At 47.7% G+C, this 25,243-nt stretch overlaps 1 protein-coding gene across 5 annotated transcripts in view; it reads left to right on the forward strand.

Moving 5' to 3' along the window:
* Window positions 1-8,791: 8,791 nt before the first annotated feature.
* The window catches only part of IGFN1 (immunoglobulin like and fibronectin type III domain containing 1), a 38,552-nt gene continuing 22,100 nt past the window's right edge, over window positions 8,792-25,243 (forward strand). For 3 of the 5 annotated variants that reach the window (XM_041489526.1, XM_041489530.1, XM_041489529.1), the window contains exons 1-8: window positions 8,792-9,121; window positions 14,997-15,134; window positions 19,802-19,870; window positions 20,315-20,437; window positions 22,654-22,793; window positions 23,341-23,440; window positions 24,256-24,303; window positions 24,845-24,890. In XM_041489526.1, coding sequence (XP_041345460.1) covers window positions 19,852-19,870; window positions 20,315-20,437; window positions 22,654-22,793; window positions 23,341-23,440; window positions 24,256-24,303; window positions 24,845-24,890 — 476 coding nt within the window. In that variant the 5' untranslated portion in view covers window positions 8,792-9,121; window positions 14,997-15,134; window positions 19,802-19,851. Of the gene's footprint in view, window positions 9,122-14,806; window positions 14,911-14,996; window positions 15,135-19,801; window positions 19,871-20,314; window positions 20,438-22,653; window positions 22,794-23,340; window positions 23,441-24,255; window positions 24,304-24,844; window positions 24,891-25,243 lie in introns of those variants that run through there. The other 2 variants (XM_041489527.1, XM_041489528.1) reach the window with 2 other exon arrangements.

The following is a 25,243-nucleotide window of genomic DNA, read 5'->3' on the forward strand; positions in this document are numbered from 1 at the left end:
ATGGTGCCACCTCCACACATCCTTCTGCTTGAGAAACTTGGTTTTCAACATGGACAAACAGCCATGTTTCCTGGATTGTGGTGGAGGCCTCAGAAATTGGGATATTTCCCTAATAGCAATACTTACCAGCTCATGCTGGAATTGCACTTGGAGTTTTCCATCCACACGCTCATGGTGATTTCCATTCCTGTGTCCTCTGTTCTCCAGTCATCTTTGTCATTACCATTTTTGCCATCGTTATGATTTAAAATGGAGGCTTCACATATTCTCGCTCTCTCAGTGCTGCAGAGTCAACCCATTTCATCGTCTTTTTTTGGTCTGGATTTTTTCACTGCTTGTCTTAAGGAATATGTACTGTCCTACTTAGGTTGATATTGTCAATTCTTACTTAACACTTAACCAGGCTTTGCAAACAGACCAGTTTGGAAAAGGTATAAAAGCTGGCAAAACATCCCTTCTCAGACTCATCAGGACAAGAAACATGACAGAGTCTGTAGATGTGAGGAAGCTGTGAAGGGAGTACCTTGGGGAATCAAGGTCATAGTAGAAATAAAAATAACCTATTCTTTTTTTCCGTCTGTGTTTCATATGGAGGTTCCCATGCTTGGGTCTCTCATTTGTGAGTGTCTCCACTTAAGTCAGTCTCAGACTGAAGCCTCAGGAAGCTGTGGAATGTAGAAATGAAGGAAACCAGCGGATTTCAACAGAGATATGAAAATGGACCAGAGAGATGAAAATCTCCCCCAGTGCAGGGATGAAACACCTGAACTGCAGTCTTATACTTAAAGCTGACTTTGTACTGTGACAAAAACTTGAGGATCAGAGTCAGGCCCCTGAGTGTAGCAATAGACTCAATTCCCTGGCAAGAATGGCATCTTCAGAGCATCTGTACAAGGTCAAAGGAAGCTGATAACTCATGGTTTCCTCCACAATGAACACAGATGAAACAACATGGATCTTCTCTGAGCGTACCCAAATGTGTTCCTTTCATAAGCCAGGACTCCCCAGTTATTAATAATAGCTGATATCAGACTGCAGCATGACAGCAATTCCTCACAGGGCCTTAATGACAGACTTTCTGGTAAGCAAAATCATTAGAAGGGAAATGTTGCCAGGAATCTTAAATCCCTGACTCTGGCATGCTGAGGTTTAGAAGCTTCCATCTCCAAACTGCCTTATGGGACATGATTTGTCAGGATGGTTTTCAGCTCAGGAGTTCTCATTTCTGCAGTGCTTGCCCTTCTTCATGTCATGCCTTTGCTGACAGGCACTGTCACTCCAACCTTCATCTTGAGCTCTCTTGTATTAATTTTTGTTGCCTCCTTTTAGCCCTTTATCCATTTCCACACATTTAATGAAGCAAGTTTCTGCAGTTTTGTTGTGGTATGTGTACACAGAAACTTCACTATCATCTCATGTTCACTGCTCAAAGTTAGCACAACCATTCCAGGTGATGTTCTTGGGTGGGTGCCAGCTTGAAGATGAACTAGTTCTGTGTGCCCATCATAAAGTTCTGCACCCTAGACTAAATCCAGAGATGTGTGGCCAGCAGAGCAAGGGTGGTCACAGAGGGGACAGAGGGACAAACTCGTCTTTGTGCTTCCAAATTGCAACAGGCAATGGCCAAAAGTTCCATCTCAGGAGGTCCAGGGTGGGCACTAGGAAAAGATCTCTCCAGGAAGCTGGTGCAGGCCTGGGACAGGTCACGAGAGAGGGGGAATCTCCATCCTTGTGAGAGTTTGGGGTGTTTCCTGGGACTCAGTGAAAAAGCCTTGGCTGCTCCAATCGGGTATTCCAGATAGTCCTGCCCTGAGTGGGAGGATGGACTGGGGACCTTCAGAGCCCCTGGTCACTGCCACCTCCATGGTTCAGTGACTATCAGCTGTATCTCTCTGCCACCTGCCAGGCCAGGTGTCTTTCAGCTTCACCAGGCCTGACCAGGCTGCCAAGGGCAGTGGTGGAGTCACCATCCCTGGAAGTGTCCAAGAACGCATGGACACTTGGGGGCAGGGTCTAGTGGTGAGCATGGCAGTGCTGGGAGAATGTTGGACTCAATGATCTTTGAGGGCTTTTCAAACCTAAATGACTCCACGATTCTGTGACTCTGTGACTTTTCTTGACCCTGAGCCTTGTAGGAGTGCTCTGCCCTTGCATCTCTGGAAACAATGATTAGGGCAATGGAAAGTGGCAAATAATAAACCCTTTTCAAGAATTACAGCAGATAAATAAATCCTGCAGGTCTCAGCTGCTCTGTGGAGACTCCCAGCCTTCCTGCCATCCTCTGACCAGCTTTGGGACCTGTGGATGGTTCGACTGATACACCACAGAGCTGAGGGTTAAAGAACCTTTCTTGGGTGAAATGTTTAAGGAATTGCTAAAACCACTTGTGTTGAAAGGGGTCCCAATTCCTTGAGACTTACAAAGCTAAACTGGGGCCAATCTTCTTCTTTCCCCCTTTGGCTGAGCTCAGCAATCAGCTGACATAGTTAAGCTGACAGCCATTAGATTTATATGTCCTTTGCTTCTGGCATTCTGTCCTGTCTGCTGGGGCAGTTTGGGGCTGGTGACCTTTGTGGCATGTGGCAAGGCCAGTGAGTCTTGGCTTCTGCCGCAGACGGCTGTGGCTTGTTGTTTAAGGAAGTTTATTTCTCAAGGCTGTGGTCAGCAGTGAGCGATGCACTTGTGCTATATTTGCAGGCATACCTAGAGAGTCAGGAAGGAGGCCAGAACCATTCCAGAGAAGACAAACTGCAGATCTCAATGTCCTTATCAATGAGGTGTATATTCATAAGCTACAAAGGAGACACAAATTGTCCAACAGGATAAATAAAGAGGGAGAACAGGGACAAGGAAGGCACCTGGAGTATCAGATAGCCACTTAGAAGATGATGGATAAATGGGTAAATACTACACCAGGAAGAGAAACCTGGATTTTTAGTGTAGATAAATCAGAAAGAGAGCTAAAATTGTGCTTTAAAATACAAACACGCACAAAGCCCAGAAATTTTTGTCTTCATATACCTGCAGAAGGTGAGCAGCAGCAGTTAATGGTTTATTGGATTGCTCCCTGCTTTTTAGAGCTCCTTAGAGTTTTCCTCTGGGTTGCTGATGTTCTCTGATGCATTGACCTTCCTGCATCAGCTTGCTCTCTGTTCTGCTGCCAGCTTGGAGTGGGATCCAAGTCCCTCAATATTGCCATGAAAGGGTGGGAAGGATGGCCAGGAGAGCATCTCACCAGTACATTCCTGCTTCCAGCAAGGATTGGGCAACTGCAGTGTGACCCAGCTGGCCTGAGGAGCCAGGGGGAGTCCAGACTAGTAGTAGAACTGAGCAGTACAGGTCAGCTGGTTTGTGTGATAAACATGTGAGGCTTCTCTCCTTCTCCTCTCCACTGAGGGCTGCCAGGACAGCTCAGCCTCTCTGTGGTCACTGTGGGGAAAGAAACTTTGCTCTGGTTAGGCCTTCAAACTGGAACTCACTGTGTGCAAAGACAGGAGTGAGAGGTGAATGTAAAATGAGAGATGTCTGGAAAATAAGCTGAATGAAGCTGAAGAGCTCATGAATGAGAGCATGACCCATTCACTGTTATGGTCACACACAGCCCTGAGCCACCTGGGACACTCAGTCTGTCAGTCCAAGAGATTGACAAGGACATACTGGATTTGGAAATGCTCAAACTATGAGCAATTTGCTTGCCCTTCAGTTTGCCCCAGAGCAGCAGCCCAGGTCTGTCTCAATGCAGGGTTAATCAGGGCCTTTGCGTGGGTCTGGTTTCCTCTTGCTCAGCTCCTGGCACTGGCATTGTCTGCCCCAGCCACCCTTCCCAGAACACAGATCTCCCTCATCCATCACAGTTCTGACACACGATCCCTCTCTGACACCCACTCCTCCTTTCCTCTCTTCTCCCAGTCTGACCAGGATGGATCAGCACCCCTGACATTATCCTGCTCCTTTCCATGATCCATCCATCCACCCATCCATTCCTCATCTATCCATCTACCTGAAAAGTGACCTGCCCACTTGTCCCTCCCCAGCCCAGAGCCTGCCTGTCTGTCTGTCTGGGAACAGCAGGACGTGCCTGGGGGTGGAAAACACAGAGTGTGTGTGACTGTGGGCCACCAAAGCAATCCAGGAAAACCAGCTCCTGGAAACTGCCAAAGACAGTTTGTAAACTGGGCTGCAGACACGAGATCATCAGCCTGTTCTTCTCAGAGGATCTGCTTTTCCCAGGCAGTTGCAAACTCAGCTGTGTTGAAGGAAATAATGTTGCAAAGAGGTGACAAAGATCAGTGTGAGACATTAAAGGAGGGGAAAGTGATTTATTTTAACACAGAATGTTTTCATTCACTCAGGATCAAATACAGGCATCCCTTAGCACCAAGATGTATTCCAGTGGTTTCCCCAGCATGCAGGCACCAAGAGATGTGCATCCAGATGAACCCAGTGATGTTAGGGAAGGCTCCAGGTACTCGGTACCTCTTAGGTCTGGATGCTTCAAACTGAGGTGACTTGAAAAATGAAGTTGTGCGTCTTCAGGAGCCTTGAAGTGGCTTCATTTTCTCCCACTGCCTGGGCCAGGCCACATGGCCATCTGACCATGATCTTCCTGGGCATCTCCATTTCTGGGCTTGGCTCATCCCTGAGGCAGAGAAATAACTGGCAGGAGACTTCCGTGGCTGGGTTCTCAGCTGGTTCAGCCTCACAGCACAGCCCTAGAAAAGAACTACTTTGGCAGAGACTTTTGAGACCTTCCTTGCTGCAACTTTGGTCCTAAACAGAAGGATTGCTTCCTGTGACACTTTAGAAAGTCAGCGTTAGTGTGAAAGCAGGGTGGAAGCTGCACCTGCAGGGATGAACCTGGATGAAAACTTTTGTGCTGGAGAGCATTGATCAATTCACTGCATATGCACAGGAATCAAATTAAATTCCTTGGGAAAAGTCTTGCAATGGTTTTGAAAGTCAAGACAGTGGGATCTCATAGATTCTTTCTAGACACTGAGAGAGCATAGAAGGGAGTAACATCTCAGTCTGGATTTATCAGAACAACAGAAACTCCCAACAAGAAAGGACTTTCCTCTTCAGCTCCAAACTAGGGAGTGGCACATTCATTAAATGGTACAGTTTTTCCTGTCACATGATGGGGAGTGATAGAAGACAGAGGTAAATCCCTGTTTGCTTGACTGTCTGTCCATTGCTGGGTGCCTTCCCTGCCTGCTCCCTGCCTCCTCCCAGGGCTCTGCTCCTGCCCTTCCCTGCAGCCATGGACAGGGAGGGCACATGGGCACACCAGTGTTCCTGAGGGCACAGACTGGCAGAGGGGATAGAGAGACTATCCAGGCCTGGAAACCAGCAGGAGAGCAGATCCACCCCAGGGGCAGGAGAGTTTATGGAGAGTGGGAGGGCAGGAAGATGAGTTTGAAGTGTGCTGCTGAAAGCCCCAGTTGTGCAAGACTTGGGTGAGCTGATGTGTCACAGAAATGTTCTCCTGGAATCCAGGAACAGGGCTATGAAGGCATTAATTAGGGCCTAATTACCCTGAGCAACCTCACTTGGGGTCCCTTCCTATACCTCTGCCCAGGGCCAAGGGGCTCTGCTTAAACTTAGGCCTTTCACCCACTTCCTGTGCTTTGCTGCAGTTGCACTGGTTTTCAGGTTTTCCTGAACTGTTGTTTGGCCTTCTCAGGCTGACCTTGGACCTGACTTCTTTCCTGGCCTTTGATGATCACAGGACCATTGATGGGGACAGTTGATGGACCCTGTCACTGTTCCCTCTCTGCTCACCCACTTCAGGCGCGGGGTTGAGTTTGCCTGGTCAGTAAGGTTCCTGTCCTGCCTCTGCTGGGGCTGCCCCTTCCACCAGGGAACAGCTCCCCAACACCCTGCTCTCACAGGAACTTCTCTGCCTCACAGGTCTCCCAGCCCTTTTGTCCAAGGCTGTAGAACAGCGGGGAGGGGAGTTTGGCTTTCCTCCCTGGGAGAGGGTAATGGAGGGGATGGATCCCCTGCACTTTCCCTGGTAGAGTTTCTGTATTTCAGTATCTTTCACTTGGTATCCAGGGGTGTGCTGAGCTCTTGGCTATGGACAGGTCACTCAGCTGCTGGGCTGGCTCTCCACTGGATCAGCCTCTCCACAGCCCAGACTTCCAGTGCTCCCTGCAGGAGTGTGACCTTTAAAGGGACAGTGAATTGTACAAGCTCAGGTGTCTGAAGGGACTGTGACACACTATGTCACACTGGATGGCTGCTTGAGGGATGGCAAATGTAAAAAAAAAGAGATCTTTGTCCCCTCAGAGAGGTGCTCTGCTGCCAGCTGCATCCTGGGGTGGTGTGGAGCTTGTGCTTGGATCTCAAACAATGCTGTGGTGTCTGTGTGGGACTCTCCTGTCAACACAGTGTGCTGGGGTCAGAAGGCTGTCTGGGATGTGACAATTGTGACAATGGGTACAACTGCCTCTGGTGTCCATGGCTGCTTCTTTGAGACTCCACATTGAGCATGAAGCTTGAGAAGAACACAGAGGAACTTTGTGTTTAGTCTGTCACAGTAAACGCTCAGAGTTCTCAATGTTCATGCACTTGTGGGTCATTTCTGTGTTTTGTCCTCATTTAATGGAGAAGTGAGGGGGGTTTGTGCCCTCAGTGCAACTTCTAAAAGACAATTTAATGGCTGCATTCAAACATAAAAGGGGAGAGGGCCAGGGCTGGCTGAGTCAACAGTGTTTGAGCATAAAACCCTATGAGGGAGTAACAGAATCTGTCTGCATCATAAATAACACTGAATGGCTTATTTTGGCAAAGAATTTTCATTCCTGACAAATGCCATTTTGAGACAACTAATAACCATCTGCTGATTTGGGATGAAATTAGAATTTGAATGCTCAGGTCAGCTCAGATGCAGTGTTTAGTGGGTTTCCAGTGGAGACTCTCACATGTCTGAAAGGAAATAATCTTTATGAGGCTGTCAGAGGCAAGGGAATACTCAGGCTTACAAATCCTTGCACTGTTTTATTGGGAATGCCCATGTCAGAGGATTGCTAAGTAAAGCACATTACATAAGGCTGCCCTTTGGGCTGCTAAGGTCTCATAACTGAGACATATTTTCAAGTCTATCAGAATGATTTTGGCATCTCCTGAGTTGTCAGTACTTCTCTGTTTTTTGAAGCAGATGTTTTTTCTCTTCTACTGCATTAAATGGAATCTTCTGTGTTTTGCTGACTGTAAAGGTGCATAAAGGTGTGTAAATGTGATCCTTTGGGATATGTCACTTGCACTTTCTGGCTTAAATCTTTTCCAGTACAAGCTCATCAATTTGTGACCCAGATCTCTCCTCCACAGGAAAAATGTTTAGCTATGGAGGGGCAAGGTAGGAAACCCTGAGCAGATTTCACCTGGCTTCTGTGGTATCAAGGGACTGAGAATCTGAACTCCAAAATCTTGTTAATCTAAAGTAAAAATTAGGGAATAATATTCCCATTTGGAAAGTACACTAAAGTATAGGCAAAGCTTCTGTCCTCCTGGTTCATCTTCCTGCCTTGACTGTTCCTTTGTACAATGAGTGCTTTTGAAGGCACCTGAGGTGCAGTTACATCCAGGGCACAACAGGCCCATTGCCTGCTGGGGGGGATTGCTTTCACTGGATGGAAGCAAAACCTTTGGAAATGATGTTTGCATCATTTCCTATGAGACCAGGCAGGTCTCATAGGACAGGGGCTTGCCCACTTTCCAGGCTGGAAGAGCTCCAGGTACAGCCTCTCCCACAGGCACATTGGCTTCCTTGAAGAGGACAAGACAGGGAAAGCTGAACTTTATCCTAATCCACTTTTTAGAAGTACTGATGTGTTCATGTCTACCTGGAAGTATTGGCCTCTGAAATGACTGTGACTGGCATTCCCCCAGTGTGTGCCTGTCCCTGAGATGGGCAATGGGGGCAGGGAAACACCTGGAATATCTGCAACCAGCAGCCCTTTGGGTGACCCTTGGGTGCCCACTGCCCTCTGCAAGCTGAGGAAACTGTGCCTATAACCACTTCATTCCCTGCCTGGGGTCTTTTACTTTGAGCCTCTGTCCTGTTTTTCTCAAGACTTATCTCCATCACTCCAGGTGACTCTGGATGAATTCTCACAGCAGAGAATTATTACCACTACAAGTTTGCTGAGGTCTCTGATCTCCATTTCCACCCTGACCTTTTTATTCCTAATTTCCTGTTAAAGCTGTTTTTCTCCAAAGGTGCAAGAAGGACTGTAGGTAACAGCAGCTGCTCTTGGCTGTGTAACAGGAGTGCAGACTCAGACTGCTCAGTGTACACTACAAATTCATATTAACACTGTGACATAAATTCATATTAACACTGTGAACTGCTGCTCTGAAGGGGTCTGTCCATCGCTTATAAATCTGACTTTTCAAGGAGTTATTTTTAAAAAAGACTGTATGTGAAGAAGCCTCATCTTTAACCATGCTTGGCCACTCACTTTTATCTGAAATTCAGTTTATCTGTTCTGTTAGGGACCCTACTTATTCCTGGAATGGGATTCAAACCAGCTGAACTCCAGTTCCCTTTAAAACACTGAGAGCCCTTCAGTTGTGTCAAAGTTTGTAACAAGTTGCTGCGAAGAAGAAACACAATCCACAGACAAAGCACCATCCCACTGACTTGTGAAATGCTGAAGAATTATGTTCATCTCAAATTTGCTCAGCACCATTACTGGAATGGACTGAAATAATAACGAATAGGAGGCAGGTGCCCGGGTGCCCATAAAAATCCCAATCCTCTGGATGTCTCGGAAGCTAACAGCCCTGTGACAGGCGGCCCCGCCCGCGGCGACACCGCGCCGGGACAGCGGCGGGAGGAGGCGGCACCGCCGGGGCGGCTGAGGGGGCTCCAGCCCGGCCCGGCCCGGAGCGACCCGCGCTGAGCCCGGCCCGGCCCCGGCTGCCGCTGCGGCTGCCACAGCCCTCGGCTACAGGGGACAGCCCTCGGCTAGAGGGGACAGCACTCGGCTAGAGGGGACACCCGGGCTGAGAACCGCAGGTGAGTGCTGGGCACCTGCTCCGGAACCGGAGACGTATTTGCTGCCAGCTGTGCTGCGTTTGAGCTCCGTGTGATCACCTTCACAGGGCAGAGGAGGTGGGTGACACCCTGCGGGGGGACAGACCCTGCGGGGGGACAGACCCTGCGGGGGGACAGACCCTGCGGGGGGACAGACCCTGCGGGGGGACAGACCCTGCGGGGGGACAGACCCTGCGGGGGGACAGACCCTGCGGGGGGACAGACCCTGCGGGGGGACAGACCCTGCGGGGGGACAGACCCTGCGGGGGGACAGACCCTGCGGGGGGACAGACCCTGCGGGGGGACAGACCCTGCGGGGGGACAGACCCTGCGGGGGGACAGACCCTGCGGGGGGACAGACCCTGCGGGGGGACAGACCCTGCGGGGGGACAGACCCTGCGGGGGGACAGACCCTGCTCAGGGACAGACCCCGCACAGGGACAGACTCTGCGGGGGGACAGACCCTGCTCGGGGATAGACCCCGCGGGGGGACAGACCCTGCATAGGGACCGACCCTGCGGGGGGACAGACCCTGCACATAGAGGTACACACCCTGGGAGGTTCATTCCTGCAGAAAGGGGAGCTCAGTGACCCTTCTGTGAAATCACAGGCTTCATAGAACAAGTGGGGATGAAAGGAGAGAGATGCCCTCTCTTTCTCTTTTTCTCCGTTTCCATGTTTTTTCTGTATTTCTGGGGGTTTTTTCCCTATATTTCCGTTTTCTGGAGGGGGGCTCTAAGCAACCTGATGTTCTTCCCTTGGTGGGGAGTGGAACGAGCTGAGCTTTAAGGTCCCTTCCAACCCAAACAATTCTATGATTTTATAATTCTGTGATTTTGATTATTGGTCCATTGGATGCTGGCATAATTTTCTGAGGAGAGAAGACAAAGGACTTGGTATGATTCAATGTGAATTAAGTAAAAGTTGTTTATTGTGCTTCTAAATATTGTTTATATTTACTTCTTATCTTGGTTTGTACAGTCACATATTGTTTAATTGGTAGTTCTGTTTTGTCTATGCAGCTTTTGATCAGTAGTTTGACTTTGTTTACGAGGTAAGCACACATCTCTTTCTTAAACTAATTGGTAAATGTTGTGTTATTATACTCAGGTTGACACCCTTATGTCTGTTAGTAATTTTTTTTGTTTTTTCTTTCTTTTTGTAATATTAGCTTTTTATCTATAAAGATGACTTCATTTTTTAGTTCTAGAAGGTTAGGCTGGTTCATTTAATACCTGTCTATTTTCTTGTAAATATGATCTTACAATTTTCTGGCTTAAGATGACACTTATTTTATTCTGATATTTTAGTGCTGGATAAAGAGAGAGTGTGACAGTGAGCAAACTTCAGAAGGAATGGGGCAGCTTTTCCAGAAATGTGAGTCCCCTGGCACCTCTGTAGGTGCCAGATATTCACTGGTGCCAGCACAGGTCAGGCACTGACAGGACAGTGTTGAGATTAATTCTGGTGTCCCACATAGACAACAGGAAGCTACTACATGCTGTGGCCTCTTGAGGTTCCAGAGAGAATTTCTTACCATTTATTTCAGTGTGAAACTTCCCAGTACATCAGGGAATGAAACATTAAAACAGCTGGTCAGGCCAGGATGGGACTTGTTTCATCTGTTGCCACTTGCAGGCTGGGGCACAATAAATCCTGTAACATAAAGAACTCAGAGCTGGGGAGTCTGCTGTGCCTCTGGTTTGAGGCAGAGAGGGGGACAGAGATAAAGCCTTCAATCCCTGGTTGCATTTTATTGTTTAATATGCTGCATGCAGTGAGCTTTGTTAACCCTCTGACTGCCTGAGAGGTACATTTAGCAAAACCCAAGGGCCGTGTAAGGTCTGATGCAAGTTGTACAGGCACCCCTTGTTCTCTGCATTCCTTAAAGCCCAGAGGGGCTTAAACCCTTGTTCTCTTCTGTGTCTCAAGGGGGGTGGAAAGTCCAGGTGGAGGGATTTGTCTGGTAATAAGTTGATGTTTAATCACATCTTTGGAGAGTCTTTATTAAATGTCTGCTGCCCACTATTTTGTTTTGTGGATGAAAATGGTAAGTAAATCCCAGCCCCAGGACTGGAACATGCAAGGAAGATAGTCATGGGAGCAGCTGTTACTGGGAAAAGTGGGAATGTTGGGTTAATAGGCAGCCAGGCTCCAACTAAATCCTAGACTGCTAGCAAACACCTTCAGTCAGTCATGGATGCAAACACTGAACCAGTGAGAAGAGAACTGAGCAAGAGAACAGAAGGAATTCTCTGTAGTGTGGGAATGAGGGAGCTGATCTGCACTGTGAAAGCAGAGCACTGGTGCCTCTTGCATTCATTCCCTTGGTTCTGATCTCCTTATGTTGTGTGAAGGTTCAGTGGACTGCAGTGGGCCTGACCTGGCTCTGTGTGCCCAGTGACAGCAGCCCTTGGCTTGCAGGTGACAGAGGGACATACTGGCACCTCAGGTGGGGAGGGAAAATCACCACAGGTTCAAGCTTGAAACAAGTCCCTTCAATTTCTTCTGGACTCTACAACGTGTAGAACTGGTGTTGAGGGACTGGAATGGGAATGCGCAACTCCCACTGAAAAGAGCAGCAAATACCCAGTAACTGGAACATCACATTTACTTAAATTCAAATGTTGTGGGTATGGAAGACCCACTGGGGCACTCACATGCGTGGTGTGACTGTTCCTCATCCTGCTGCAGGATATGCTCCTGGGAAAACCAAAATGCTCTCCTGTCACCCAGATGGCCCCTGGTCTGATCTGAACGCACAATGTCCCTGTGCTCACACATGCCCAGCATGACCAGCACTGCCAGACTCACCTGATTTGCTGTAGTGTGATGGGTGGTTGGAGAGCTGCGGGTACCTGTAATCTTCACTGACTGTGGGCCTTTATTCCATATTCCATGCCCATTTTCTTGTATAGTTTTTATGGGATTCTCATTGCTGTTATGTCAAGATGGACTTGGAACACAACCACTGAGCTTTGCACATCTTCACCCATTTCATATGTGAATATTTCTGCCCCAAAGAAGCCTCCCTGCCACCACTTCCACTCTTAGAGCAGTCAGGACTGTTCACCAGGCTGCAGGGAAATGGAGTGTCTTGGCCTGATTTTTGATCTTGGTAATTTCTTTATGAACTGAAAATCCAGACAGGGTTTTGGACCTACCAGGTCTTGGTTTCTTGAGTTCCTGCCCTTTCTGAGCCATGTGGGTGCCAAAGTCTGTAGGAAGAGCTGTGCCAGTTGTCACTGGTCAGAGCAGGAAGACTTGACACAAATATTCCAAGAAGGGAATTACAGGGAAAACAGAATGTTGGAAGAGTCTTGTTTCCAGTTAAATAACAGTTTTAAATTCAATCTGAAATAACTGTCCTTCAGCTGTTGCCTCTGGACATTTCTTCACTGCCCTTCCTTAGGGGAATGGCCTCACTTTCAGGGAAAAACCTGTTCCCTCTGCAGGGAAAGCAGTGCCCACTGAGCGTCCCGGCCTCGCCGTGACATTCTGCAGGCACCCAGTGGCACTTGGTGGCTCAGCCCTGGCACACAGGGGTTAACAGGGCCTTGGGTGGGCGGGTGGAAAACAAGCTGAAATGGAAGAAGGTCAAGCTCTTGGAGGAGGTTGCTCTGTTGCAGATGGTTTTAAATTAGCAGTCCCCCTGGAGGAGAGGCCCCACGAAAACTGTAAAACCAGGGCTGGAAATGAGGCAAAGCACGATCAGGTTTGTGGGATCAGTGGAACAGGAGCAGTTGTGGATCTCCTGGGACTTGTTAGACCTGTTAGACCCCACTGTCTGTCTAATTAGGAATTCCTCAGTTGAGACCCAACAGCTAAATGTGGTTGGAGACTCAATACCACTGGCACTGTTCTGTGGGGAGCAAATGCCTGGAAAGGGAGAGCACATGCGAAGAGGAACAGCAGAAATCCCCGTGGCCCTGGATAGCTCAGGCCTCTGGGATAACTCTGCTTCTGCTGCAGCTGAGGAGAGCTGAATTCAGGTTTCAGTGGAGGCAGGTAAATGATTCCTGTAGGAACATTCCTAGGCCTTACCCAAAGTGCTGCTCTCTCTGAGACTTGTCTGGCAATGGGGTTTAGTAAAGGTGCAGCATCCAGTCAGCAAAGCCACAAACTGCTGTCCTGAACCAGCAGGACTGATGTCTGAGGGAGCATCTTTGGGATGATCATTGTCCAAAGCAGGTGAAAATGCTGTGGGAGTCCCACATTGCTAGAAAACAGTGGCTGCTACTGAGAGGATTTTCCAGTAGCAGTCCAGTTTTCCCAGATCCTTGTTGTCTTATTTTCTTGGCTTGTCAACTTTCAAATGGTTTATATTTCACCTTGTAACTGCTTCTACTTTTATATCACTGCAAAGGTAACAGGAAGGATCTTAGCCCAGGCATCAGTTTGAGCAATTCCATTTTCCTCTGTTGGCATGCTTTTCTCATGAACTGGGAAGCTTTAAACACTGTCACCCGCAATAATGGTCGAAAAGAAAGAAGGAATAAAGAAAATTACTCCAGAATTTAATTTTCACATTTATCTTTTAAATTGTTGGTTGAAATGGTGATTCCCAGCCCTGCAAGGGAGAAATTTTTGATACCTGGGTGAGAATCTTCTTTCTCAGGCTAGTGGAAATGGTGCTCTTTGTGGTTCTTCAGTCTTGATGCAATCTAACAGGAGTCTAAGCTGTGGCACCAGCTGTGGCACCTGTGTGTTCCTTTCCCATTAGCCTCAGATTTTAAAATTGTCATCTTCTCATAGGAAGGCCTTCTTCTGGTTCTGCCAGCACAGACAGCCTGTGAACCATGGCAATCACAGTAAAAACACTTCTCTTGCTACCTTCTGGAGCCAGCCGTTCCTCTCCAATTGAGCATGAGATTTAGTATGAATTTGTTCACCCAATGCAAAGGAAAGCAACGACTGTGGGCTCTCAGGCTGAAGTGAGTGAAAGCAGCCTTCAGGCCAGTCAGGTTTTGTTTGCCTGCAGGTAGAGCTTCTGGAAGAAGGGAACTTGCAGTCGCACACTGGCCATCTCTGTGAGCATCAGGGACCAAGCAAAGGCCCCTCTGCTTTAGGGGAGCTTTCTGAGCAGAGGAAGGAAGGTTTACAAGGTCTTCAAGGGCAGACAAGAAGCAAAAGATTTGAGGTCACAATGTACTGAACTTGTACATCTGGGTACCTGTCCATGGAAATGAGAGATCCCAGAGTGCTTTGGATTGGAAGAGAACTTTAAAACCATCTAATTCAAGCTCCCTGCCATGGGCAGGGAACCTTCCACTGGTGGAATAAGTGGCCTTGTTTTCTGCTCACGGGAAAGGGATCAGCCTGTGTCTGTATTGGAAGGAAAGGAGCAAACTGAGGTGTGTCTTTCGACTGTAGCAGTGGAGGTATTCTAAAGCAACTGGATTTCTTTCAGGCCTCTTGGAATAGCACAGACTGAGGGACTCTTCTGCTGAGGGCCAAGCCCAGGCACGGTTGACCCACCACAAATGCAATAATTCACTGGTTTTACTTCTCTGCTAAGGAATTGTGGTATGTCATAAGGACTCATGGCTTCTGAGTAGGACATACCCATTTGCTGGTGTGGCCTACACAACGTGGTGTACAGCCTGTCCTTTCCTTGGATCTGCACAAGTGTTTGTCCTTCTTTGGGGCCCAAGGTCTTGCATTGGAGATGCAGCGTGGCCTTGACTGATGGTCGCATCTGGCCAGGCTGGCCCTGCCCGTGGCCAGCCTTGCCAAGGGCTCCAGGGCACCTCCTCTGGGCTGGGGGAGTGTGGGGCTATAATGAGCCCCCAGGGCTGCTCCAGCTCAGAGTGGAGACACCCAACAGCTCCTGGGCACAGCTTCACCTTCTGCAAGACTGGAGAGTTGTGAGGGGGACAACAGTTTGCTGTTTCTTTTGTCATTTAGTGACATTTACACCAGATGGATAAGGGGCTTATCTTCCTTCCCACAGGTCACTGATATCTGGGACCAGGGGACCCACTGGGCAGCTATGAAGAGTTCTGTGCTCTGAGTGAACAAAGGCACTGTGGGCCTGGAGACACAGAAGTGACTTCCAGAGCATCCTGTGAGAAGCTCAGCCTGTAGAGTGGTGAGTTTTGCCATGTCACCACTGATTTGTGTGGGGGTGATGCAGAGCTGGGACTGGGAAGTGACACCTTTGTTGTGACACTGAATGTGGGTTTGTGTTGCAGTAGGTCTGGAAATGGTTGTAAACATTCTGGGAGTAGCAGGGTCTTGTAGTATTTGGCTCCTGTAGGGTACACTGATTTCCCTGGATTTCCCTGGGAAGATGCCAGGCTGTTGAAGATCTGCTGTCATTGTCTCGTGGAGCTGGCAGGGGACTTGTGGCACAGGTACCCTGGGGGTTTCCTATGGGTTTTCATCCTGGACAGTGAGTAGGGATATGTTATCTTTCCTTCCTGGCAGTGAGACACTGTTGTGTTTGCTCTGTGATACTTGCTGTAAATCCATTGCCTGTATCAAAGTCTGTTTCTGTTATGAAAAATCAATGGGAGTGTTGTGACCACGGAAAGGCACAGACTGACCAGTTCTCTTGCTGCCATCCCATCCCTGCTGCTCCAGAGGAACATGGATTCACTCTCCTGCTCACTGCTGGGGCTTAATGGCTTTTGCTCTCTTAGAAAATAGGGATGGTGTGTGCCTCCTCTTGGCCTTTGGTATCAGTGCCACTTTCATACATAAATGGGTGCAGGGTATCTAGTTTGTGTTTCTGTGGATCCTGAGCAAGCACTTAGGTCGTGTTCATAATCCCTGGGGCAGAGGAGAAGATCAGGTCAGGTATAGATTTACCAAAGGGATAAGTCACACAAAATCTGATCCTTGGGCATTCCTCCCCACTCTGCACAAGACCTCCATTCATCACTGGAGAGCTTGTGACATTCCCGCTCTGTGACCTGCTCAGAAGTTTTAATGAAGTTTCCCTTCTGCAGTTTATTGGCTTCAGTTCTGTGGTTCTAACCAAATAATTTGAAATTTTCCTTGAAAATTCATCTGAAATGGGAAGACTCAAGCTCAAAAGTTTACTTCAAGTTAACAAAAAACCACAGAAAGCCAACCCAAAGCTAAAAGAGAACTTCTAGTTGAAATATACTCACTGGGTATCTGGATCTCTGGGGTAAAGCACAGCCAGAATTTGACTGAGCTCACAACAAATTGGTATTCTGTTTAGAACATTTTCTGTGTCAGGACCACCCAGATTTTCATTATTTACAAAGAGAAATTCAAAGAGAATTACAAAGAGAAAAGCTTTGTCAGGGGATGTTAGGCTGGATTTCAGGGAAAGGTTCTTCCACCAGAGGGTGCTGGGCACTGCCCAGGCTCCCCAGGGAATGGGCACTGCCCCGAGGCTGCCAGAGCTCCAGGAGAGTTTGAACAGCGCTGCCAGGGATGCCCAGGGTGGGATTGTTGGGGTGTCTGTGCAGGGTTGGATGGTCCCTGTGAGTCCCTTCCAGCTCAGCAGATTCCTTGATACATGCCCCTGTGAAAGAAATGCTGCCTCTGTTGCTGATTACTTTACCATCAGTGGTTTAAGTCTGTGCTAATGGCTTTGTCCCCACTGTATCTGTGCTTGTGCAATGCCCATGGCACATCCCGAGCCTCTGCAGCCATCCCCTCCCCATGAACCACTCACTGCGTGCCACTTCCCTACAGGTTTGGCTAATTTTGCTCACCAGTCTGCCAGCAATTATGTCACATCTTGTCTGTGTACTGCACTGTCTGAAGCCTGTAAATAACTCCCTGTGACACCCCCAATACTTACAAATCCTCTGACTCCCAAATGTTTTGCTTATTCACTCAGCTGATTTATGGCCCCAGTACTGCTGTCCAGTCAGGGTCACAGGGAATGGTCTCTTGCTCTGTCTCATCCAGACAGATTGATGAACACACAGAATGAAGGGCACCCTCCCACGCTGCCAGGCTTCTTGCTTTATTTTGGGACATTAAAAATGTTGTCAGTAGCCAAGGGCTTGCTCCAGCTCTGCACTCAAAGCCTCTGTCTCCAGTGGGGATGTCCCTGCAGCTGCAAAGCAGACAGACATCTGCCTGGAATGAGGAATGGCCAACTGGATACCTGAACAAGGCTAATGCATGACAGGGATGTGTTTTACAGAGGAGCGAGAGTGTTGAGCTGCTTCCAGTGTCACTCTGTTGTGCTGGGGGTGTTAGCAACATTCACCTGGGGAGGGGTGACTCCCTCTTGGAAGCATTTATTCCATTGAATAAATCATCCTTGTTTGGACACCAATGTTTCAAGCACCTGCGAGTCAAGATATGAATTACGCTATGGCAATTTTTGGAAGGCTTTTGCTGTCTCATTTAAAAAATTCTGTGATTTCTTTTTCTAGATTGAACTGGAGTCAGAACAAAGCCATGATCATTCATGTAACAAGGGAGTAAAACTTATAAAAGTAAGCAGGGGTAGGTTTTAGTGACTCTGTGCCAACCAGGGTGTTATTTTCTGGTCCTTATTTAATACCCAAGATACTGGAAAATGCAACGTGGTTGGATTCATTACACTGAAGGAATGTTCCCTTCATATCCAGCACTGTTATTTTAACCCTGCAATCAATGTGTGGCATTAACATGCTTCCTTCTCATTCTCAAGAAGTCAGGAATTCGCACGAGTTTAAGGACTCACAGGAGCTTATTTTTAATCCAAGTGAATCTCTTAAATCTTTAAGACTCCGTAAACTCAGCAGTTTATACATACTGCACATTGTGCATGTTGCCCACTTAGAGATGGGGCCTGTTACTGCCTGTGCAAACATTGATAGTATTTGGGGGTTTTACCAAACTAGATTTGAATTTAGCCCTCTCTTAGCAGTTTCTGTTATGGTAACACATGTCCACTGTCACACCAGGCTGAGAATGAAACATTCTGACATAAAACATTTGGAGATGTGAGGAAAGGCTTTGGAGTTGAGTTTGTACCATGTTGCTGTTTCAGAGTAGCTGCTCCTCTCCCAGCATGCAGGAAAGGAGTCACGAGTAGCAAAGAATAAATGCAAGTGTAACATAAACAGAGCTTAGGGGAAAGCTGCTGGGAGCTGGTGTCAGGTCATCCTGTTTGGTGAGTGTTGTAAGCATCAGGCATTCCAGCTCCAGGAGTGGTGACATGTTTAGGAAGATACAAGAGGCAATAGGGGATTATGTTTGTTGTTAATGCGGTTCAGTACTGTGGAGGACAAATTAAATCCATAAGAGGGTGATCAAGAGCCTCTAAAAATCTCAGCCATTCACTGTGCAATGCCCTGCCCAGGGCAGGACAGGGTGCCCTGGAATCAGCTTCTTTTCAGTTCAGTTTTGTGTCTTTTCCTTCCCACAAGCTCCTCATTCCCTTCATTCCCAAGTTCTAAGATGTCTCCCAAGGGTTTACAGAAGTAACTGTGTGATGTGCCAGACTAGCAGGTACAGATGAAATGCAAACTCCTTGTTGTGGTGGGAGCAGCAGAGGACACCCAGATCAGGCAGGACGGGACAGGAGAGAGGGCTTGGCTGGTGCTCACACAGCCCTCTCCCATTTCCCAGTGCTGTTGTCTCAGTGCATTTCCACTGAGGCCAGGGAGGCTCACAGGGATGTCAACTATTGCTGAGATTTGTAGTGTGTGCAGAGCCCCAAAACAAGATTTGTGGTAAGGACAAAATGGAGACGGTGATTTTTTTGTAGGGAGGTATCTGTGGCTCTTTGCAGCTGCTGAGTAATGGCAAAACACATTTTGGTTCAGAAGCTGACCCAGAGGTACTGTGAGTGACACTCTCTTTGGCCTGGGCATGGTTTATCCAGCACAAATTATTTTTACTCACTAGGTTGTCTCTTACCTTAGCTGAAACCAATTCTCACTGAGACAATGCAGCTTGGAGTTAAATGTGTGACAAGGAGATGTCACCCGTATGTTTTCATCAGGTGCCAGGTGACAGAGCTCAGCTGGATGAATGTCTGGTGTAGGTGTGCTCCCAAAGTCCCTGTGCCTTTCAAAATTGATGGAAGGTGCATATTCCTGTGTCCCTCTGTTGACTGAAGGAGTGAAGAGCGTAAGCAGAGACGCAGCACTAATGCCACAGGCAATCCAATCTAATTGCTCTTTCAGAGCTGCAGTAACTCTATAGTTCCTGAGCATCTTTCACATGACAGAGAATCTGCTTTCCCAGCTTGCTGCAGGGCAGGGATGTGTTACATTACACATTGTCCAATTTAAAATACAGGGAAAGAGACTCCTTTGGCAGAAGGTCCCCTGAATGATCCATAACAATAACTCCTTAATGCCAAGCTCACACTTCACCATTCCCTTCTAAAGGCTTCTTGTCTGCTCTCAGGTCTGTTGCTAATTTAACCAAGCTAAATGAGATCAGGATGTACCTCTGCTCCATGTCCCAGTTTAGACATCCATCTCTGTGGTTTTCTTCTCAGCAACTGCTCTTGCCATCCATCAGAACCCACCACGTGAGTGCCATGTGGTGAATGTTTGCCTGAAACACGAGAGGAGGTCTTTAGAGGAAAGCCAGGTGACACAGAGGGATGCCACTGGATGTGTACATTTTCCATCCAGCCCTGCTAATCATCCTCATGCCCAGGTTGTGTTGGGCATGACAGGCTGATTGGCAGGTCTGCCTCTGCTTGGCTGCAAGGATGTGGCAAGTGAGGAAGGACAAACTGTGTCACTAAAGGGAGCAGTGTTAAGGTCTGTCCTTCCTCTTGCAAACTGTAAATAATGAAAGTATTTGTCTTTTTCAAAGGAGAACTTGTAATCTGTTTGTGCTGACCCCGGAAAGCTGAGCAAAGCATCATGAGCAGCCATCAGACAGGTGAGAGAACAGACAAGTTCTGGGGAATATTCCCCTGGGAATAACCCCTGCTTGCTTCTCTAGCTTGGAGATGGCAGGGACTGACCCACCAGGCTCTGACTTGGCACTGGAGCTTTTCTCATGCCAGATTTTGCATTTGGAACAAGAACTGATGCAAAGCTCTCCCTGTCCAAACCGTCGCTGTGAGCCAAGGTGGTCCTGCATTAGGACTTTGATTGCAGAATTTCCTACTTGGCACAACTTTGCCAAAGCCACCACAAAATCCCAGACCTTAATCCCCAAGCATTGGGACACATTACAGCCTGTGGCACTGGAATAGATGGGACCTTTGTGGTCCAAGAGGAGCTGAGCAGGAGCAGTTATTGCTCTGCTGAGGCAATGCTGAGAGAGAGATTCTTTCTGAAGGACAGACATGTAAATTGAATTTTTTTCTTGATTTTCTAGTAAAAATCTTCAAGAAATCCTCTATCCCAGGAGTTGTTGTCACTCAGTTTGTGAATGATGTTCCACCAGGATGCAGTACACCTGATTTTGAGAAGAAACCACTCACTCTGACACTGCAGGAAGGTGAGACTTGATAAACAGGCAAAGCCACAGATTTGGGGGTTTGACTCCATGTCCTACCTACATGAAAAAATTATCATGATTACATCTAGTGAGTTTCTAAAGTGATTTGACATGACCACAAAAAAAGCGTTGTGTGGCCGAAGATTTTGTTACACTGATGACAATTCCATCAGTACTCACAAAGGTCTCCTGAGTTGTCACTATGTGTATGCAAGACCAACATCTAGCTCTTATGTGTACAGCAAATGTGGTGAATTCTGCAGGAAGCTCTCACAGTAAAGATTTTGCAGCAAAAGATTAATTACAATGAAAAGCTGTCGGTTTTTTTTGTTTTCCTGTTGAAAGAACTTGTGCTCAGCACTAAAATCAGCTGTTTTTAAAGTAGGATATGCTGACTGGAGGTGCTGTTTAGGCTATAGCAGCCTTCCAGTGCCTGAAAGGGCTCCAGGAGAGATGAAAAAGGGCCTGGAGTGCCAGGACAAGGGGAATGGCTTCCCACTGCCAGAGGGCAGGGTTAGGTGGGATATTAGGAAGAAATTCCTGGCTGGGAGGATGGGCAGGCCCTGGCACAGGGTGCCCAGAGCAGCTGTGGCTGCCCCTGGATCCCTGGAAGTGTCTGAGGCCAGGCTGGACAGGGCTTGGAGCAGCCTGGGACAGTGCAAGGTGTTCCTGCCCATGGCAGGGGGTGGAATTACATGGGCTTTGAGGTCCCTCCTACCCAGGCCATTCCATGGTTCTGTGATGATTCTGTAAGGAAAAACATAAGGATCTTGCACAGAGCACAGAGCAGGCAGCTGATGAGCCAAGAACAGGAATCAATGAAGAGCCTCCCAGAGGTCTCTCTGCGCCTGCAGAGAGTCCTTTTGTTTTTTCTTTTTTGTTGGTGTGGAGTGGCCTGAGAACATCGTGTAGATCCTCTTGCCTGCCAGGACTGAACCAGCAGCTTGGATTTCGGCGTTCCACACTCACCTGTGGATTTCCAGGAGCCACTGAGGTTTTATGAAGGAGCACAGTGGCCTCTAGTGGAACCTGTCCCTCTTCTCCTCCACCTGCACGTTTCATGCACTACCCAAGGCCCCTGGCTAAGTTTTCACCTGTCTGTATTTTCACCTGTATAAATTTTCCAAGTTACTTCATTTTCAGCAGGTTCTTTGTGCATTCAGGTTGGTCACTGCAATTCTGTGTCTGTGTAGAGGCACCACGAGGGCCTTTAATTCTATCATCACCCCACTGTGTCCAGTGTGTAGCTGAGCTGATTCTGCTGCCTGGGTGGTCTGTGACAGATGGCAAGCAAGGGAAAGTGCAGCCAAAGTGGCTAAAATGTAATACAGGGATAACAAACTGCAATCAGACTTCAATGAGAGACAGTACTGCAATATCAAAGGCTGGAGAAGGTCTTTTTATAAGCATCTGTTGGCAGGAACTTGTTCCATCAAATAAGTTTGGTGGTGGTGACTGCAGAAAGGTGTGAGAAATATTGCCAGACTTTCCAGGGAGAATCTTTACAGTGTTGGTCACCTGAAGACCAAGAGTATTAAAAAATAATAGAGAGTGATCATTTCCACCCTAAGGTGTTTCTGTGGATAACTCACCTCCATTTCTATTCCCACTCACCCACACAAGTCACTTCTCTGATTGTTTCCCAGTGTTCCCTGTGGTTTTGGAGCCTGTTGGAGGAGGCTTTTACTGGGCCATGGGAGAGCTGTTGGAGGTTTCTGTGGTGGGCTGCTGGATACTCAGGCTCCTTGGGGAGCAGAGATGAAGGAGAGGAACCCCCTTCTTTTCTCCCTCCCTTGTCTCTTCAAACAGCAGAGCCTGGTGGTTTGGAGTGCAAGGTGGTGCCAGTTAAAGATTGGAGAAACAGTGGGATTTGATAGAGAATATGTGTGATGAGAAGGGATTTGGACATTTCATGAGTAAAAAGGAAGTCTGGGTTGAATTTGCTGTCAGGCTTCTGATTTCAGTGATGGCCAGAGATGTCAGCAGCCACATCTGGCAGGATAATGCCAGATTTTAAAGGCCTTTTATGACTGAATACACACAAAACCTGAATTATTGATGTGCAAAAGAAGATGTTATTTTTGAAGAATGTTTCTGCATAAAATAACAGAAATTACTCACTCTGGGGATCATTCTTGATAAGAAAAGGGGCCAGGCCTGAGTGTCCTCATGTCCAAGCCTGTCTTAAATAACTAAATTCTTGTCTCTTTTCAAAGGTAAAAATGCCATTTTCAGAGCTGTGGTCAAAGGTGTCCCAGCTCCTGAGGTGAAATGGTCACGTACACGGAAAGGAATGGATGATCCTGCCAAATATGAAATGTCCTTCAATAGTGCTACAAATGAATTCATTCTGCAGGTAAAGATCAAATATTTCAGAAAGGAGTTGTGGAACTGAGAGAAATGGACAGGAAAAACCTGCAGTGGGATGAGGGGAAGCAGAGGGGCAGCCCCAATCTCTGCTCTCTGTGAGCTGGGACAGGACCCAAGGAAGGACTGGAGCTGTGTCAGGGCAGGTCAGGCTGGATATCAGGAAAGGTTCTTCCCCAGAGGGTGCTGGGCACTGCCCAGGCTCCCCAGGGAATGGGCACGGCCCCGAGGCTGCCAGAGCTCCAGGAGTGATTGGACAGCACTGCCAGGGATGCACAGGGTGGGATTGTTGGGAGTGTCCTATCCAGGAGCTGGACTAGATGATCCTGTGGGTCCCTTCTGACTCAGGGTATTCCATGATTCTACACTTCCCCAGCTCTGAGATAACACAAAGATAAGCAAACAAAGCTTTTTAGAGCCCTTCTGGGAACAGGAGAAGCCTCTGAGGTACCATTGAATATCTGCTTTATGAGAAGCTGAAGGTGAACTGAACCCCAGCCCTTTCTGTGAGCAGTTTCTGTGCTCTTCCTTTGAAGATCAAGAGCCTGGTTCAGGATGACAGTGATTTGTATCGCTGCTGTGCTGTCAATGCCTACGGAGAGGCCTCGTGCTCTGCTGGCCTCAGGATCATCCAAGGTAGGACTGGAGCTCTGGGCTCCACAGGCCCCGTGGTCCCAGCCAGGAGCTATGCTGTTCCCTGGGCTGGGTGTCCAGGACTTTGTCTGGGTATTTTGGTGTGAAGGTTTGGTATTCCCCTCATTGAAGACTGGAGATCTTTTGGTGGCTCCCTAGCATTGTGAGCTTTCAGGCAAGGGGGAAGAAAGTGGAATTGTGCTCACTGCACTGGTCCATAGTCAGATACCCTGGATTTAGTGCTGAACTGCCCCAATCTTTCCTTTATGGTGTTGAATGAATCAGCCCTTTGGGAGGGATCCATCCCTCTGCAGCTGTCTCTGCACCTCATTCCTGCTTCTGTCATAGTCAGTGCAGAGAAATGGGCACTTGGTGGATCAGACATAACTGATCTTCTTGGAATCCACTTGAGCAGAAGATGGATTCTATCTAAATGTCCGTGTCACCTCTGTGCCTTTCAAGTAAGTTTAGAAGGCACCTATCTACTGTTGTCATTTCCATCTTGGCTTCCCATCTCTAAAACAAGATGTTGATATTTCCTCCTATTGCTTAGACCATAAAATTGGTAGGGCAACAATGCTCTCCTCCTCTGCATGGAGTCTCCAGGAAGCATAGAATCAATGGCAATATAAATATCACCTTTATAGATGGAGTTTACTGAGAGCAAATGTCAGATTGACAAGGAAATCCAAACTGGGATTCCCTCTTGCACTGGTAACAGATGCAGTGGTTTCATGGCTCATTGGTTCACTGCTGTTAATCTAATCTTGTTCATCCTATAGCTTGTTTTTCTTCTGTTTTCTCTTATAAATGATCAGTTGGTTTTAAGAGGAAGGCAAAATATGTTCCTGTTCATGCTGCTGATGGTAAGTTAAAGATCTATATGTATATTATATTATTGGGGAGAGCAGAGAGAAAAATACTTAGTCTGTCACACTATTGCTACCCCAGACTTGTAAAGATTGGAGTAAGAGAAGGATTAATGAGCCTCTAATGTTCTGTCATCTCTGTCTGCTTGCTCTTTACCTTTTGCTAAAGTGATGATTTTAGACACAGTTTTGGGCTGTTCTAATTAGTGATTGTGGAATCATTAGGAAAGGAAAAAGGGATTTGGGGATGTTAAACATCTGGATCAAACTTGTTAGCATGGCTGACAATAGTGGGTCTCTAGAGGGAAGCCCTTTAGGGAGAGATGAACTTCATTAGCACTCAAAGGATGAGCATGGCAGTGAGAACTGACTAAGTTTAATGACAGTTTTTTGTTGAAGTGTGAAAAAAACACCAGAGGAAGAGACCTCAGCAGAATGCCCTGTTGTCATTGGCTATTCTGCATTATCTACTTTGGGGAGATGCATTTCACAGTGCTGGGTATGTGACTGTTAGTTGCTTCCCCCTCTCTTGCAACAGAGCTCAAGAAGACACTCCTGGACTCCAGGAAGATGCTGAGGAAGAGGTAAGGCTCTGGAGTGAGGGCCATGTTCCCACTTCTGGATGTTTCTCAGTGCTAGGGGACAGCTCCAGAGACCTTCAGGGCAACACTTCTTGTGTCCAAAGTTGTGGTGAGACTCCCTGTGGAGAGACAGGCCAGAACAGCTTGGCACTGCCAGCTGGACTGAGATAAACACAAGATTGCAGCCTCATTGTGAGGGGTATTCCCTCTGCACCACGAGGGTCTGACAGGGAGGCTGTGTTTCTCTGCTTCCCGTGTTTAGCTCACAAGTATCTTCCTGTCCAAAGAACAACTCTTCATGCACTGATGGCTCTGGCTGCCCAGGGGCTGAGCTCTGGCTCCCAGCCCAGCTGCAC

This window comes from Pyrgilauda ruficollis, unplaced genomic scaffold (genome assembly GCF_017590135.1).
Source record: "Pyrgilauda ruficollis isolate IOZ18807 unplaced genomic scaffold, ASM1759013v1 scaffold95, whole genome shotgun sequence".
NCBI classification, from domain to species: Eukaryota; Metazoa; Chordata; class Aves; order Passeriformes; family Passeridae; genus Pyrgilauda; species Pyrgilauda ruficollis.